At 43.1% G+C, this 16895-nt stretch overlaps 1 protein-coding gene across 2 annotated transcripts in view; it reads right to left on the bottom strand.

The window, feature by feature from the left end:
• FNDC1 (fibronectin type III domain containing 1) overlaps positions 1–16895 on the bottom strand; it is an 87650-nt gene that overhangs the window by 12652 nt on the left and 58103 nt on the right. For both annotated transcript variants that reach the window (XM_053592337.1, XM_053592338.1), the window contains 6 exons: positions 15346–15457; positions 13940–14440; positions 8110–8178; positions 6324–6467; positions 3912–4142; positions 408–516 (listed from right to left, as the gene is read on the bottom strand). In XM_053592337.1, coding sequence (XP_053448312.1) covers positions 408–516; positions 3912–4142; positions 6324–6467; positions 8110–8178; positions 13940–14440; positions 15346–15457 — 1166 coding nt within the window. The remainder of the gene's footprint in view (positions 1–407; positions 517–3911; positions 4143–6323; positions 6468–8109; positions 8179–13939; positions 14441–15345; positions 15458–16895) is intronic.

The raw sequence follows: 16895 nt of genomic DNA, 5'->3' as shown, positions 1-16895 counted from the left end.
TTGAGTACAACTTAATTAAAATGTTTATAATTGCTGCTCCATTAACGTCACACATCAAGGTTTCATTGCCTAATGCCGACACATTGGCAACTAAAAGTAGACCAGTTATCTTTCAACACACAACAATTTTTCCCCCCAGCGGTAGACAGCGTTTAGGAAAATTGGGAATAAAATATAAACACAATAACCTAACAATTACAATCCATACAGTACTTTCTCCTAAGAAAATGACATGACATACGGTAAACATTCATTGACATTCTATAGGAGCTAGACAGAGAATTCAAAGAAATCATAAAAACATTCTGATTAACCCCTTTGTTTCCAATCAAAGGTTATCTGTGACCATGCACGCAGGTCTCGTTCTTTGGTTCTTATAAGGCTAATAAAAGACTAACACATCATACCTTGTGTTTGGCTTCAGGTTCTCTATGGGTAAATGAGTCACTGAGGAAGCTTGAGTGGACCACTTGTTTCTGATGAAGTCTTCGTAGGATGCACTGTAAACCAAGTAGCCTGAACACGGACACAGGGGAGGACCCAGTGAGCACTGAGCAGCCACTCCACACAGCAGGTGCAGCTCAGTGAGGAGACAGACAAGATTCTGGGGGAGGAATTTAGGGACCCCAAGCTCCTTGGGACAGGATGGAACATGACACTGGTGGACCTAGTGGGGACAATGAATCAAGGCATTTCCTGATGACCTGCTACCCCACTATTTCTCTTCCTTCTCTGTATAACCCCCATTTCCTGCTTCCCCATCTCCTCAGAATCAGAGCACATCTGATCTTCTTGACTGTACAGACAAAAAAGAAGCAGGAGAAAGAAAAAGAGTTGTTCCCACACACATATATAAGCATTTTCTGGTAGAGACAACATACCATTGTCCTGGCAGTGACTGTTGTGCACGCATGTGTAGCTGGAAGACCCCAGACTCCCAGTGACCCCAGGCCCATCTGGCAAAGCCGGTCCTTTCACTCCTCCTTGTTGAGTCCCTGTGCCTGCCCTGGCCCTCGCTGTGTAATGACGGTGACAGGCAGTGCTTCTTCCTGTCATCCAACCTGCTCTGTCTCATCTGCTGATATCAGACCTCGGCAGGTGGCCTGAAGCCCTGACACCTGCCCAGCCTTCATGGCTGCCCCAGGAGGGAAAGTGAAGTTCACATCACAGCTCAGCACATCCTTTTTACTAGGCCTCTTACGTGTACACAGAGGAAGAATAATAAGCACTTTCCCTCGGTGCTCTGAAGGCCCGTCCATGGTGCTTCCAGAGGGCTTGTAGGAACAGCTGCCTCCGTGCAGGACATGGAGCTGAGATCCCTGAAGGATGGGAAGCAGTTAAGGTGCAACAGGAGGTGGGAAGGGCTCCAGGCAGAGGGAACCCCCGGTGAGAGGCTCAGGAGGGAGGAGCCAAGAGGGGGCATATGGCCTGGGAGTGGCAGGGCTGGGACAGGCAGGAGCTGAGGCTGAAGCAGCACAGAACAGAAAACTGGACAACACCCTTGAGCATGCTAGGCTTTTTCATTCTAAATGAAAGAGAAAGACACTGCAGGGTGACATGGCCAGGTGTGCATCTTCAATTCGTCTCTACTGTGCGAGAATGAACAGGCTGTGGGGTGCAGGTGGGCAGGGGACACCGTGGCCACCTTAGGATGGAGAGAAATGAATGGGGTCCTGAGAAACCAGGAGGTAACATGGATGCACTAAATATGGAGGTGAGATAAAACAACGAGATTTGAAGATGACTCCAAAGCTTCAGGGTTGTGCAAATGTGTGGAAGTGGGACCATTCCCTGCGACAGGGGTCACAGATGAGGGCCAGCTTGGGGATCACAAGGGCCATGAGTTTGATGATTTCGTACACTGAGTCTGAGGTGCTTTGGAGACATCCCAGTGATGACATCAAGTGATTTTACTGTTTGTGTCTGATTTTACTCTGTGAGGCTCAAAGGAGAGGAAGGCCTGGTCTTGAGATAAAACATCAGTGACTCATCTCCAAGAAGAATTAAAACCCTGTGGGGAGAGGAGATGGGGCAAGAAGAAAAGAAGACCCAGGACCAAGCCTTGAGAAACCCCATTAAATGCTGGGGTGGGGTGAGCCTGCAGGGAGAAGGCTGTTTTGCCTCTTAGCCTTTGGGATTGGCTGCTTTTCCCCCATGCTGCAGGGCCCTGTCGTGTGTGAAACATCCTGCTGTGATCAGCTCCAGGGGAGTTGGCAGTTTTACATGGGAAGTGCTCAAAATCTACAAAGACCCCATCGGGGCTATGTATGCTAGTGTCCCGAGCACTCATGATTAGGGCCCTGAGGTTTCATTACAGATCAGGTGTAGGGTAGGTGAAGGATGAGAGGACACTTTAGGAAGCTTTGGACAGCTTGGAACACATGACCAATGGCCCGAGGAGCAAGACCATGGGTGTTGCAGAAAGCCGAGTGTACAGGAATGGAGTCTGAATTATGCCCGGGAGAATGTGTTAGGAGTTCTGTGAAGGATTTTATTTCGCTGCAAGAGCCCTAGAGGCATGTTTAATGTGGCCAAAGCTCTTCTTCTTCAGCCAGTGTTTCTTCAAAGCCCCTTGGCTCAGGGCGCAATGATTATATTTATGTTAAGTAATATCTGTTATGCAAAAGATCAAAAGCTAAAGAGCTTAAAATAAGATTTTCAATTATTTTTTTCTGAAAGCTTACTTGCTCACTTTTTAAAATTGCCATTCATAAAGACACGTTCCATAAATACAAGGATTTTCTGGCTGTTTTAATGACAAGCTTTGCTCCTTCCACTGATTTATTTGTGTTCTATTAGAAACAGACTGGACTTCACAGGAACTGGTCTCTGCAGCCCATGGAGCTCACACCCTGGAGCGATCAGCTTTTCATTACACCAAAGACTTGAACTTGACAATCCTACACCCTCCTTGTACCCCCAGGCCTTTCCACCTCACCTGGCACGATACCCCAGGGCTTTCTTTCCTATGCCCCTTACCCTGACTTTTGGGCTACTATCCAAATTCCACAGAAGAAGTTATTCTTCGGATATTCTTGGATTTTTTTTTTCTCATTTTAAGAAATAAAACAAAAGCACAAGCAATTTTGAATTATATAAACTACAATAGCATAATAGCTAATGTCAAACTCTAGCCTTTGATGCTAAGGTCCCTGGCCTGAGACACATACACCGTTCCACGTGCATATTCCTCCCTCATATACAGCACACGGGCCCAGAAGGAATCATTTGCAAAGGAAGACATTACTCAAAGAAAATCTCAATTCTTTTTCTGTAGCACCTTATTTCAAGATTTATCTTTAAATATATCCTTGGCAGAGTCACATGAACTCATGAACATCTCAAAGGCCAAGACCTAGAAGGCTCAAGATCCTTGGGGAATTTTTCCATCACATTCAATTTCCACATAAGAAATTGAGAAGAACTCAGACTGGTCTGGAAGCCCCCAGCAGCGTGGCAAGAGGTGGAGGAACCATCCCAGGGCTGCTCTGATGCGGGGCAGCTCCACGGCACGGTAGGAGCTCTATCATCACAGAGGGTCTGATCTGCAAGTGGCTGCCTGGACTCCCTGGCCATTTGCAGGTTTATAGAATGTTAGAGACAGAATAGTATTTTGCATGCAGAGAAACCAAGGCCCAGGAAGATGAAGTAACCACCTCAAGGTCCTGCACATCAATCTGGGACTGGGATTCAGGACTCCTGACTTCCACCCAGCCCTCTGTACACTACCTCACAAGGCCTCCGTTGTTGCCTACATTTCATCCTGTTAAAATAATACAGCTGGACTCCTCCGTCCAACCCACCCACCCATCCATCCCTGCATGGATCCATCTATCCATCTGTCCATCCCTTATGGTCTGTATTTCCCACCTACAGATCATGGGAACTCTGACCATCTGCCTAGGACACACCTGTTACCACGTCTCCTGGGGCGGCTTTGTCCCAGTCCACAATGACAAACGAGTGGCAGCCTTCCATAGCGACCACGGTGATGTTGCGGGGAGCATTTTGAGGAGGCAGGTCACTCTTCCTCAGGTCATTTGGGATGATTTCATCCAGGCTGTCCACTTGGAAGTGATCCAGAGCATCGGTCAGAGAGCAAGGGGCTGACGGGTCTTTATTTAGGTACGTCACATAAGGAGCTGGAAAAGAACAGAGATGCCAATTGCACTGCGGAAGGCCACCTCTGCAGACAGAAAACAGCATCTGCTCCCTGGAGTGAGCCCCACCATCAGTCTCTTCCCACCAGACAGAGGGCCCAGAGCCATCAGCCCCAATGCCAAGCTCAAAAGCACACCCCTAGCTCTCCTTAATGGGCTTATGTGCTTATATCTTTCAGTCTAGTAGTTTTGAAAGATCCTAGTGACCATCAACCTTGACTATGTTCCCAAAGTGATTCTGGAAGATCCCCAAACCATGCTTCAGTGAACTATAAGCCAGCACTCTGCCAAAGTGTGAGTCAGGCCCACACTACACTTAACTAGCACTCTCTTTAACACAGTTCATCCCCTCAACCATCCTGGGCCTGGAGAAAAATATATACTCATCAAAACATACAGCCTCTAACCTCAGCCCTGAACTGCAGACTTCTTTAGAGTTTCACAGCTCCACAACCATCTGGGGTGTGCCTAAGGCCAAGCCTGGACAGCCTTCTACAACATCGCTTCTCCGTGTGATAAAGCTATTCACATTCATGCCTTTTCTACACACATTGTTTCAGAGGATACAGACCCAGGGAACAAGTCCTATATTCCCGCCTACCAATGCTGGGTGTGTCCCCTAAGTGTGGATCAAATGGGAGACCTTCTACCTCTAACCTTTTACCTCTAGCCCTCAGCTCTCATTCTCATGTTCTGCTCTCAAGAAGTCAGAAATGCCAAGGAAACGAGGCTGGGGCTTCAGACAGGCCAGACTCTCAAGTAACAACGTCTAGTAATTTCTACAGATCCCGCTGCGTCTTTGGGTTCTAGGCTCTCATTCTCAGTTGGCTGGGAGGACTGAATGGAATTTTTAGATTCTTTAGTATCCAATAATTGGTATGAAATTAGGCTGTTAGGACTTGCCAATGGATCTTACCAGAAAGTGTGGGGGAGTAGGCGGTTATGCCTGATAAGAGTGACAGACACAGGAAAACCCAGACAATGAAAGCTTTTCACTGTTCAGGAGAGTTTGTGGAACAGTTAATTACAGCCCTGAAAGCATTTCAACCCCTGCCATGGAACCATCGAGAGAAGAGTCAGAATGTTCGGCAAAGGCAGCCAGGCCCCAGCCAGCGGGAGCATTTGCCTGAGGAATGCTGCCTCAAATTAATATTCTTGTTCTTTAAGTTCACGTGGTTTAGACACTCCATCACTACACCTTGGCTGGCAAGAGCTGTTCTCTGATCATGGTAGAACATTTGTTTTGGAAACAGAAGAGTGTGGTATTATTTTAAGCCAGGAGTCCCAAAACTTTTTAAACAGGGGGCCAATTCACTGTCCCTCAGACCGTTGGAGGGCCGGACTATAGTTATAAAAAAAAAAACTATGAACAAATTCCTATGCGCACTGCACATATCTTATTTTGAAGTAAAAAAACAAAACGGGAACAAATACAATCACACCGCTTCATGTGGCCCACGGGCCGCAGTTTGAGGACACCTGTTTTAAGCTGTTGCGTATCTCCACTTAGTAACATACTAATCCAACTGTCTCATTAATGAAGTTCCATCAAGGAGTGGGAAAAGGCTTGCTAGGAGAATGAAGCATAGTTAAGTTACACAGAAATTTTTATTGAAATTGTTTTGATCACTGAGAAAGAAGAATAAAACGAATCTCTAAACCCCAAATCCTTGAGGCTAACGAAAATGATAGATAATAACAAAAGAAGAAAAGCTTTGACTCTGAGACACTGCGTTGGTGGCTCAATTTAGTAAGCTACTGAGCTTTGAGAAGAATTTAGCAGACGATATGCAGATAAGGCCCAGACTTACCTCCTGTGAGAATCCTGAGTCCTCTTAGAAAAGCTAACAGCAGTAAAAATATTCATGTCCCTTGGTGCTGATGACTTCAGTTTCTTACACCTAAGTCTACATGAGACAACCTCTCTAAACTGTCCTCTGTCAGACACCAAATTTCCTCCTGCGTCCTCCCCTCCCCTTTTGCAGACAGCAAATTCATATGCATCCAAACAGGACTAACTCACTAAATTACCCCAAATGGAAATTTCACTCTGGGAAAACTCAAAATGCACTGCCTTGGCCAGGCCAAGAGATTGGTTATGCTCTTCTTCAAAGAGCAAAAGTTAAAAACTCATGTTTCTCTGATTAAGGCGGTTACATTTACCAACAAATCGTTTCTTTCCAGCCAGATCAAATTCTTCTTCAGGAAAGGAACTGATGGTGCCCTCTTCAGGGATGACCTTTGGTGTGACCGCAGTGGTCGAAGGCTTCGTGGTGGCTGGTGGCCTCGAGGTCTCAATTTCATAATCTGAAATGTTAGGAAGGCTCTGTAATTGGGCCCTGGCAGATAGTGATGCCTCCTTAAGATTCAACTGCAGACAGAAACATACACCAACAGCCTGAAACGAAAGCTATGCCTAAACGTTGTCTGTTTCTACTAAAGTACTATTTCTTTCCATTTCAGTCCTCACAGAAAAATGGCTACAAATAAAACAGAAAAAGAGGACAAAGAAACATATGTGACCAGAAAAATGAAGTTTTATAGTCAGAGCTGGAGAGAACTTAAAATCCATCCAGTTCAGCTCATGGAACTGGTCCGAGCCCATTCCCTATCTGCACCATTTTCTCATTTGGAGCAATGAAAGATCACATCAGAAAAGGAACTTGAATTTTTTCTTAAAAGGCATCATCTGTGTATGCATTTTTTTTTTTTTTTTGGAGGAAGGAGGTGGGATTAATCCTGCTAAAAGAAACTAATCCTTTGCCATCTGAAGAAGAAAATAAAACTCTGTCCCCCTTTCAAACCGTTCAAAGACAGTAAGACAGATGGTTAGTATAGTATTTTCAAAGGTGCTAAGAAACTTCCTTTGTTTTCTGACATCTATTGGGTTTTGGTGTGAGGGATCTTTTTGAGACAGAGCCTCACTCTGTTGCCCAAGCTAGAGTCCCATGGTGTCATGTCAGCCCAGCTCCCAGCAAACTCAAACTCCTGGGTGTAACAGATCCTCATGTCTCAGCCTCCCAAGTAGCTGGGACTACAGGTGTCCATCTAAACACCTGGCTAATTTTCTATTTTTAGTAGACACAGGGTCTTGCTTGAGCAGCTCTCAAAATCCTGACCTCAACTGATCTTCTCCCCTTGGCCTCCCAGAGTGCTAGGATTACAGGTCTGCACCACCATGACCATCCAGACACCTGCTGCTGTTAAAACTGACTTAGGATTAAACCACTGCATCAAACTTTATTATGAGTAAATAAGGCATCAAAGGTGGTATTGTTCACACAGCTGGGATTTAAGACAATTAGGCTCTGAATAATAGCAGAAAAGGTAGAGCACATGTGAGAATCCCGAGTCCCAGTGTCAAAGGCCCGCACCAGGTGGGGACAAGGCTCTTACGTGAACTTCATCAACTGCAGAGGTGACTTATAAAGCGCACAATGATCACAGGGCCCTAAGTATAGTAACATTAGTTACCGTTCATTTAGTGACTGTTCCATGCTGCCCATGGCGTTTTGTATTCTTAATGTTACAAATTTGCCCTTGTGAAGACTCTACGATAAGAAATAAACACATTCACACCGTCACATCTTTTATGTAATTAGAAAAGGAGAGAAAAGGGAGAAGAAAGAGAAGAGAAGGAAGCCAGACATTGTTTAAACCCGGCAGTTTTACGAACAAAGGTGGAGGGGCCCAGAAGGGCAGCTCCAGGGTCACCTGAGCTGGAGAGGCTGGGAGGGAGGGAACAGGAGATAAGGGACCTCCCGGGAGGCTGCGTTTGCTCTTTCTCTTTAGTCACATGTGCATCTGGGGTTGACTTGGAGGGAGGGGTGCACCTGCCCTGCCCTGAGCTCCCTTCAGAACTGTGAAGGAACCACCATCAAAGTCATCCACTTAGTGATTAAAACAGATCGTTTGAGCAGGAAAGAAAATGCCCAAATAATTGTCATACCTTCATCATATACCACATAGGCCTCTTCCGTGGGTGTTGCCGTGTCAGTCTCCAAGCCTGAGAACTCATCTAGGGAAGGAGGAGGGAGGCTGTGATCCACCACGCCCCCTCAGCCACTCCCCCAGCCCCAGCACCTAGTGGGCCTTTCAATCCCACCAGCAGCCCCCCCAGAGTCTTCTGAGCTCTGGCAGAAGGAAAATCTCCTGGACACTGAAATGGAAACTAGACTTTCTCCTCTGGGCTGAGAAAAGGGCAATCCACACACCATCCCTGGCTCAGGAGCAGCCAGTTCCCTCTGCGTCCCCACGGTGCTCGCTCCCACCTCCCCACCTCTGCCTGGACCCCCCACCCAGTCTGCCTGCTCTGGGTGCTGAGGGAAAGGCCTTCTCAAAGCAAAGAGCAGCTGAGAGAGTGGGGTCAGTGCTCACAATAGTGGCAAAAATCCCTTCACATGTGAACTCTTGTGTTCCTCGCCCTTCATTCTCTCCATGCCCTCAATCTTGTCTCTGGAATATTCTAGAAGCAAGGTGGTTTTCCCAAGTTGGCCTAGTAGGGAAACTCTATGTGAGTTCCCTGTGCTTCTCTACTTCCTTCTGACCTCCCACCCTCTCTCATCCACTCAAGAGATAAATCTGTACTAATCAGATTTCTTAATCTGCATATGAAGTTTGTAAATAATATGCCCATGTTCACAAAGTCCCCTTTATAGACAGGCTAGATTTTAATAACCCAACTAGACTTTTCAGGACTGTAGGATTATGCTTTAAAGGCAACTTGTCGAATTTTAGATGTGATTTTTGTTATCTTCCAGGAAACCCTACTTAGAAGACGTTATTAAAATTCCTATAATGACTGCACTGATATCTTAGTCAAGAAAGGTAAGTGATTTAAGCATAATAAGGCATTTCTGTCTGTTATCTTGGGCAGTTTAAGCTGAAGAGACGGTGTGATGGTATCAATTATATTATTTCTGTATTTAGGGGTACAAATGTAGCTATAAAAAGAAGAACATCTCACTGTGATTGATAAAATATTGACACAAAACATTTTATAACTCAAAAATTTCAAAGGAATTCCTTCTCTCCTAAAGAACACAGCAATTATATATTAACAGAACTCTCTAAATTCACTGCACTCTTCAAAGGGAGTGAAGTGGGAAAACAGGAAGAAATAACCAGGATTTATTGGATGCCTTCTGTGCAGCAGCCACTTTTTTTTTTTTTTTTGGTGTGGTTTTTTTTTTTTTTTTGGCCGGGGCTAGGTTTGAACCCACCACCTCTGGCATATGGGACCGGCACCCTACTCCTTGAGCCACAGGCGCCGCCCAGCAGTAGCCACTTTTAAGTATCTGTTGTTTGAGTTAGTCTTTACAAAAAAACCTTCGTGCTTGGAAGACCTATACTTCTCATCAAAAGACATTAAGGCTCTGAGAGGATTTAGTACATGCCTGGAGACACACGGATGGCAAATGACAACAAAAATAACTTGAACTTCAACCCCTCTGGCTCCAAACACTATGTACTTTATACTTCATAAAACTGCCTCTATTCAAAGTCTTTATGAATCTTCAGGTGCTCTATTACAATCATCATTCCACAGTGGAAGGAAGGGGAAATTGAAGTAAAAAGTATATGAACTCCCATGTAATTATTCTACCAGCCATTTTGTTGAGCCTACTTTGAATACCATCTGAACGTTATGCTGCCAAAATAAACACCAGCAGAGGTCAACGGCAACCTCGGGTTTGTCTGGTCCTTTTGCAGGTTACAGTAAGAAGTCCCCATCCCCCATTCAGAGGCCCAAGAGATGCTCCTTGAGGTGATGATGACTCAGGCAGGTTCTGATGGGGCCAAAAAATGTGAACGAGAGAGAAGTTGGAAATTACCCACCCATTGGGGGCAGAACGGCCATCTCATGCAAAACTATTAAACACAATTCTTCCTTAGGTCAATTCCAACATCAATACGCCTGGATCCAAGAAAAATTACTTCCAAGCCTGTTCAAATCAGTTTCCAGGTCCACACCCCCAAAGTCTGGGATTATCTTACCCTTGTTTCCTGGCCTACCATTTTCCTTCCCTCATCAATTTAATTTTTAGAAGCACAGTCTTGCTTTCTTCATTACCAGTTCAGTTTCATTTCCTCTCCTTATTTTCAGCCAGGTCAAAAATGAATAAATTGTGTAGTATTTGCATCCCAGGGTAAACGAGAAAAGGGAAAAATGTATATCATTTCCTTCCTGGATTCTGGTGTTAATGGTAATCCTTTGAGGTGCTGAAATACTCCAGCACATACCAGCAGGCCACAGAAACAACATTTTAACTGCAAACTGAGATCACTTCTTGAGATGAGTGGCAGATTCTCTGGCATAAGCAAACATCCTACTGAGAGATTCGGTGCTCTTTTTTTCTTTAAGACCAAGTAAAAGCCAGCATAATTTATCTCTAAAATAACACCATCTTGATGCCAAGTAAAAGTAATTTCCAGATGTAATGAAGTATATTTACAACTTTTTTTTTATTTTAAAGCTGACCATGTGAATTTGCCCCACTAGAACACCATTTTGAACCATTTGAACGCAAAGCTGGATGTTTTATAAGTCAGCCCAGCATCGATGGTAAAAACCTCCACCTCTTCACAAAAAGTAGCTGGCAGCCAACAACCATGGCAGTGTAGTTTGTTCTTTTTGGTAGTTTATCCAAATAGTTATGGGAAAAAAATGAGTGAAAATATCCCCACAGAAGTAAGGCCTTAGCTCCAGAGATTATTGAAAATAGGTAAAAAAAACTATTCTCAGTAGAAGTTTGGAGAAGGAAGATTTTAAATGACAGCCCTTTGAAACTCAGGGATGTTTGCACAACTCAAATGAATTTTTGATTATTCCCTTTGTACTTTCTGTCTTGAAAGCAAGCTGTGGTGGGGCAGAGCCATTTTCTGTAACGACTGATGTTTTTCTGCAACATGCAAAGAAGTCACTCGACAAATTCTTGAAGATGTCAACTGGTTCATCCCATTTCCAGATGCAGCTGACATCAACAGATCTGCTGTAGAAACAGGACCTGCAAGACAAGGAGGACCGATTTTACCTCTGAAAGTGACAACGCCTGTCTCTAAGGTACGGTGTAGTTACCCAAAGACGCAGAACTAGGTACCACAAGGAATACGGTACATTCTCTCAACTGCAAGGAGCTTATTACCTAATGAAGAAGTCAGATTTAGGGAACTGAAAAGCAAAGACAACCCCCAACCCCGAGTGTGTATATATAGAAAAAAATATATGTCCCAACAATGCACCAGAACAAGCACATACTATGCATCTCTGCCTGTAGGAATTGACACACAGGTGTGACCTCCATGACACAGGCATAACAAGTGCTGGTGAACATATAGAGAGTTTGGGACCCTCCTGCATTACCACAGCAGCCTTTTAATAATAACCAAAAGGGATAAATAACCCAAATGATCATTGACTGATGACTGAATAAAAATGTGATACATCCATGTGATGGAATAAAAAGAATGAAGCGCTGATAGATTCTGCAACGTACACGAATCTTGAAAACAATTCTGCTTAGTGAAAGAATCCAGACACAAAAAGCCACATATTGTATGAGTCCATTGATATGAAATGTCTCAAACAGGTGACTCCCTAGAGGGAGAAAGTGGATTGGTGGTTTCCAGGAGCTGGGAGTGGGGAGGGATGGGGAGGCACTAATAGCGACAGTTTCTTCTGGGGATGATGAAAATCTTCTGGCATTTGACGGTGGTGATAGTTGCGCAACACTGAATATTCTAAAAACCACCAACTTTGAAAGGATGAACTTCATAGTGTGTGAATTATATCTCAATAGAGCTATTACACTTCTTTTAAATTTAACTTCTTACCACACACATGGACACAATTACCACTTTTGTGGTCAGCATTCTTACCACAAGAAATAGAAAAGAACAATCCTAATAACATAGCAGGGAGGGAAACTTTGGAAGGTGACAGATGTGCCTGGAGCTTGGTAGTGTGATGGTGTTCTGGGTGTACCTTATACCAAACTCATTGAAGTCTATGGAGTAAATGTGTACAGCTTTCTGTATGCCAATCATACCCAATAAAATGGTTTAAAAAGATTAAAAGATAAAAATTATGATTTGAATTAATAATAATGAGAAAATGTTTAATAAACCTGTTAGTGGCAGCAGCAATAAAAAAGAAAGATAAGCCACACGGAAGTATTTTGAAATAATAAATTATAGTACATTAAAATATCATATGAGGATATGTTGCTATTCCCAAATTTAATTTTCTCCCAAGATGTTTCATGATTAGTACTTATTTTCAAAACGCTACCAAGTGTCAAATTGTTCTTTGGCTTGTATTAAGGAATCAGGAGATTGAGTAGGAGTGATAAATGCCATGATTTGCTAAGAAAAAAAGAAACAAAAATGCTGACAATAATATTCACTTTTGATGCAAATAAATGTCCAAAAACACAAAGTAAATAAAAATAACATGCTAAAAAGGCCGAAATCAAAACAGAGTAAAATGCAAAATAATAGCAACAGTAATTAAAACTAAATCCAAAATAGTCACTCTTTTGTTCACAATTATTTAGTAATTTTCTCCTTTAATTTTACTTCAATCTTTAAATATATAACATAGTAGAAAAAGTTAAGAAAAGTAACATAATATTTTAATAGAAGAAATTCAAAGGTAAATTCAAATTTGTACTCACAGGGTAAATGGACAAAGTAAGAATTTTCTTTCCAACAATCTTCTCCCAAACGAGTTTCCTTGTTCTTTGGTGTAAATTTTTTAGACATGTCAAGTTTTTTGTTTATCTGGAACTTTTCTGTGGAAGACTAACTCCAAACAGAATTCTTATTTTGGATACAGAATTCATGTTCAAATTGATTGTGCTTATCACAGTCAATAATGCTAGAAATCCATGCAGCAAACAATTCCCAAAATGAAGGCTCTTCACTCTGCTTTAGTTTAAAAAGACATAAGTTTTATAGCCACCATTGCAATCCATTTCGAACCGAGAAAAAGAAGATGAATTTATCTCCTCCATGCCTGATGCAAATCTAGGATGACCTCTTCCAAAGCAGAAAGGATGACAACGTCACATTGGCTCCCCCATGACCTGGAATAGGTGTTCCCGCTCCTGTTCTTCAGGGAACCTGGGCCTTTCTCAGAAGGAAGACACACCCAAATCAGGGCAGCAGGACAGCCCAGATCAGGATGGCAACGCAGAGAAAAGGCACATCATACAAGAAAGCCAGCCACGTGAAGACTGGCATTTCCACAGGGAGGGCTGATTTAAAAAAATTCAGCTGCTAACGTGCTTGGGAAACACTAAACTTGGAGATTCACAGCAAAGCTATTCAATGACCTCAATGTTCAACAGTAAGAAATGTATCCAACCTTGTGCAAATCACCTAATCACAGAACCTTAAGAGAAAAAAACAAAACAAAACTATGACTACTAATCTTCTAATATCCATGGGAACACACTTTGGGAAAAGCTAGTCCAAACTAATAACATCACAAATATTTGAACTGAGTTGTAATAAGGCTGCCACATAAAACTCAGGATGCCTGGTTCACTTTGGTTTTAAAAGACCTGCAGATAACTTTTTCATATGCCTCATGCAACGCTCTCATTGGCTGAACCTGAGAGCCTTGGCTGTGACAGGGCACCGTCCAACACACCTACTGGGATGAGGGAGCCTCTCCTCGGTTCCGCCGCGCACCCGACTTACCCCTCCCCGCGGGTTTGCCCCGCTGCCGAAGTGCGCATGCTCGGCCCGGGTTACCCACAGAACCCAGCGGTTACCTTCCTCAGGGGAGCACTCCGGGAGCCCGTCGGAGCCCACTATCAGGTTGCCATCATCATCGTGCTTCTCCAGGGTCCCGGGGGGACACGTAGGGATGGGGGTTGTGGGTTCGGGGGTGGTGGTGGTGGTCGTCGTCCGCATGGTGGTTCGGGTGGTCTTTGGGCGCATGGTCGCCGGGCGGCGGGTGGTGGTCATGCGGCGGGTGGTGGCAGTCGTGGGCTGCAGGGTCGTAGTGGTGGGCAGGGGCGTCGTGGTCCTCAGAGTCGTTGTCATCATCGTCGTCGTAGTCTTCCTCGTGGTGGTGGTGGCAGTGGTGGTGGTAGGCCGTGTGGTTGTGGTGGGGGGATGGGTGGTCGTTTTAATGACCTCCAAGCCCACTAGAGGCTTCCCTCCGAGGCTCAAAATTGGCTTATCTTGGGCACTGGCCAGAGGTGTGCCGTGTCGCCCCTGCCCAAAGAGGGGGAGGCCGTCGGGACTCACTACGGGGGTCCCTTCCAGATCTGAAACAAAATCACCCAAGAGCTATGCAAGAAGGCCAAACAATCCAGAGAAAACAAAAGCAAGTGATAAATATCTTCTCAAAGCTGAGGTACCACCATGTTTCAGTCAGGGAAAGGCAAAATAATTAAAAGGGCATCAGCTAAGAAGGCAATGCCTTCTGCTATTCAGAAGCTTCTGGGCTCATTCTATTGCCCATTATTCTCTGTTACCATATATAAATATCTCAGCAGTGTGCCCATTATCCTGAGATAACTCTTAAGTGTCTAAAGGAAGAAATTCTTTCCTCTTCCTCATTCCTGCTCCTAAGGAGGAAAAGCATTACTTTGGACCAGGAGGGGCAAACGTTTTCTGTTAAGGGCCAGGGAGTAAATATTTTAAGTTTTATGCACCAGATGGTCTCTGTTCTAACTACTCAGGTAGTGCAAAAGCAGCAAACAGACAAGTAATCCATAAACAACACATACCCAATGGATTACACAGTACATAAATAAATGTTTCTGTGTCCCAATAAAACTTTGTGTATGGACACTGAAATGTGAATTTCTTACAATTATCACATATCACAAAATTTTCTTCTTTCTTTAGTAATCAGTTAAAAATGTAAAAACTATTCTGAGCTCACAAGACTTACAAAAACATGCAACAGACAGGGTCTGGCCTGCAGGCTTTAGTTTGCAGACCCCCTCCCCAAACTGCCCAATTTCAAGAGCAAAGTAGAAGTCCACATTTTCCAGAGGCTGGAGCCTGGAAGGGTAGACTAAAGCTGTATGACAGGGAACACTGAGTTATACTTTTGAGGCTCTTCTTCCCACAAGGCTAAAAGTAACTTAACTTGGAGATTAACAGTTGTTCCTCCACAACTAATTCAGTAGACTACTGTTCCTTAAAAACCATTCTCACTTACCCACAATGGTTCGACCATCTCCTCCTAGTTTAACCCGAAGAGGATTTCCATGTGAATCTTGGAGGTACCTTCCTTCCGCATTCAATACTAACCCACGATCAAGGTCCACAACCTAAATCCATGACATACATACATTAAAGAATACATTGACCATCCCGAAATGTTTATATCAGTCCAACTACATGTACGTATGCATGAAATTTTCACAGAAGGAAACCATAATGTGCGTAGGAGACACTATTTTTGTCAGTATCATTATAAGGTTTTCAAATAAAGTACAAACCAGTTGTTTCTGTTTCATATTATACTTGCTTACCCGTATAATATGTAAATTGTTTTAAGTTTCTCAAATACCTAAAAGATGCTCAAAATATTTTTACCAGTAAATACAGTATGGCTAATGCTGGAAAAGAGAAACAACACAAGTGTCTATCAATTGAGGGAAGAGAAGAAATAAATAATGGCCCACGCATACTGTGGAAAATAAAGCAGCCAAGCAAAAGGACATAGGGGATTCTGCATATATGGATCTATGATGAACTCAGATAACAGGGATGATTATTTTGCAAAAACAAAAATGTATTCTTTTGTGTATACAAGATTAAGACTGCAGAGAAACAATTTCTGGAAGGATAGACCCCAAACTGTTAACAACGATCATCACCAACAAGTAGTTTGGGGTTGGGGATGCTTATCTTCTTTTTCATACATTTCAGAATTCTTTTAACTTTTTGCAATGAACATCTATTTTTAGTGTATTAAAAACATGTTTCCATTTGCTGTTAATATTAAAAGTCAATGTTGCTATAGCAAAAGCAATATAATTTGTAATATTATTGTCTAATATACTATGCATGCAAAAATTCCATATTCTAAGAAGCTATAAAACTTGAAAAAAGCAATTATTGTCTCTATTAAGGAAAAAGCTCTTGCTCTTTGCTGACAGTTCTCAAAGCGTGGCCCTGGTCCTGAAGCCTCTGCATCACAAAGGAACTTGTCATAAACTCAAGTCACCCAGTCCTACCCACACCTGAATTTGATAAGCCCTCCAGTGATCCTGAGCTGGTTAACATTTGAGCACCACTGCTGGGCAGGATCGGGCTACTGGAGGCAGCCCTATAACCATGCCGCTCTGTTGGGTGCTGTTTTAGTAATTAAAATAAAGTTTATATAAAATCTACTTTTGAAATCCACCCCATTCTGTTTCAGGTCAAAATTATTTGCAATGACAGTTTGCTCTAGGATACATTCTCGCTATTATAAATCCCTATTCCTTTAAGAAATAGCAATATGCATCTTTAGATCACCTACGGCTGAAAATTTCATAAAGTCCTTTAGTGTGTTTTCCTAAAACTTATTGTTGTAAATGGAAAGTTTTGACTGAGAATTCCAGCATAAATTATATATTTTCTGAAAAACAAATTTTTAAATCCCTGAATATTGTGAGGTACTCTTTCTATTACTCTCAATTCAACAAAACCCCTAAACATTTGTTTTAACCGTAGGCAGTGAAAATAATCTGATTTAGACATATGTAAAATACGAATATG

The sequence above is a fragment of the Nycticebus coucang genome, chromosome 5 (genome assembly GCF_027406575.1).
Source record: "Nycticebus coucang isolate mNycCou1 chromosome 5, mNycCou1.pri, whole genome shotgun sequence".
In the NCBI taxonomy this organism is placed as follows: Eukaryota; Metazoa; Chordata; class Mammalia; order Primates; family Lorisidae; genus Nycticebus; species Nycticebus coucang.
Note: the sequence above shows the minus strand (reverse complement) of the source record. Positions and strands in the feature narration are given on the sequence as shown.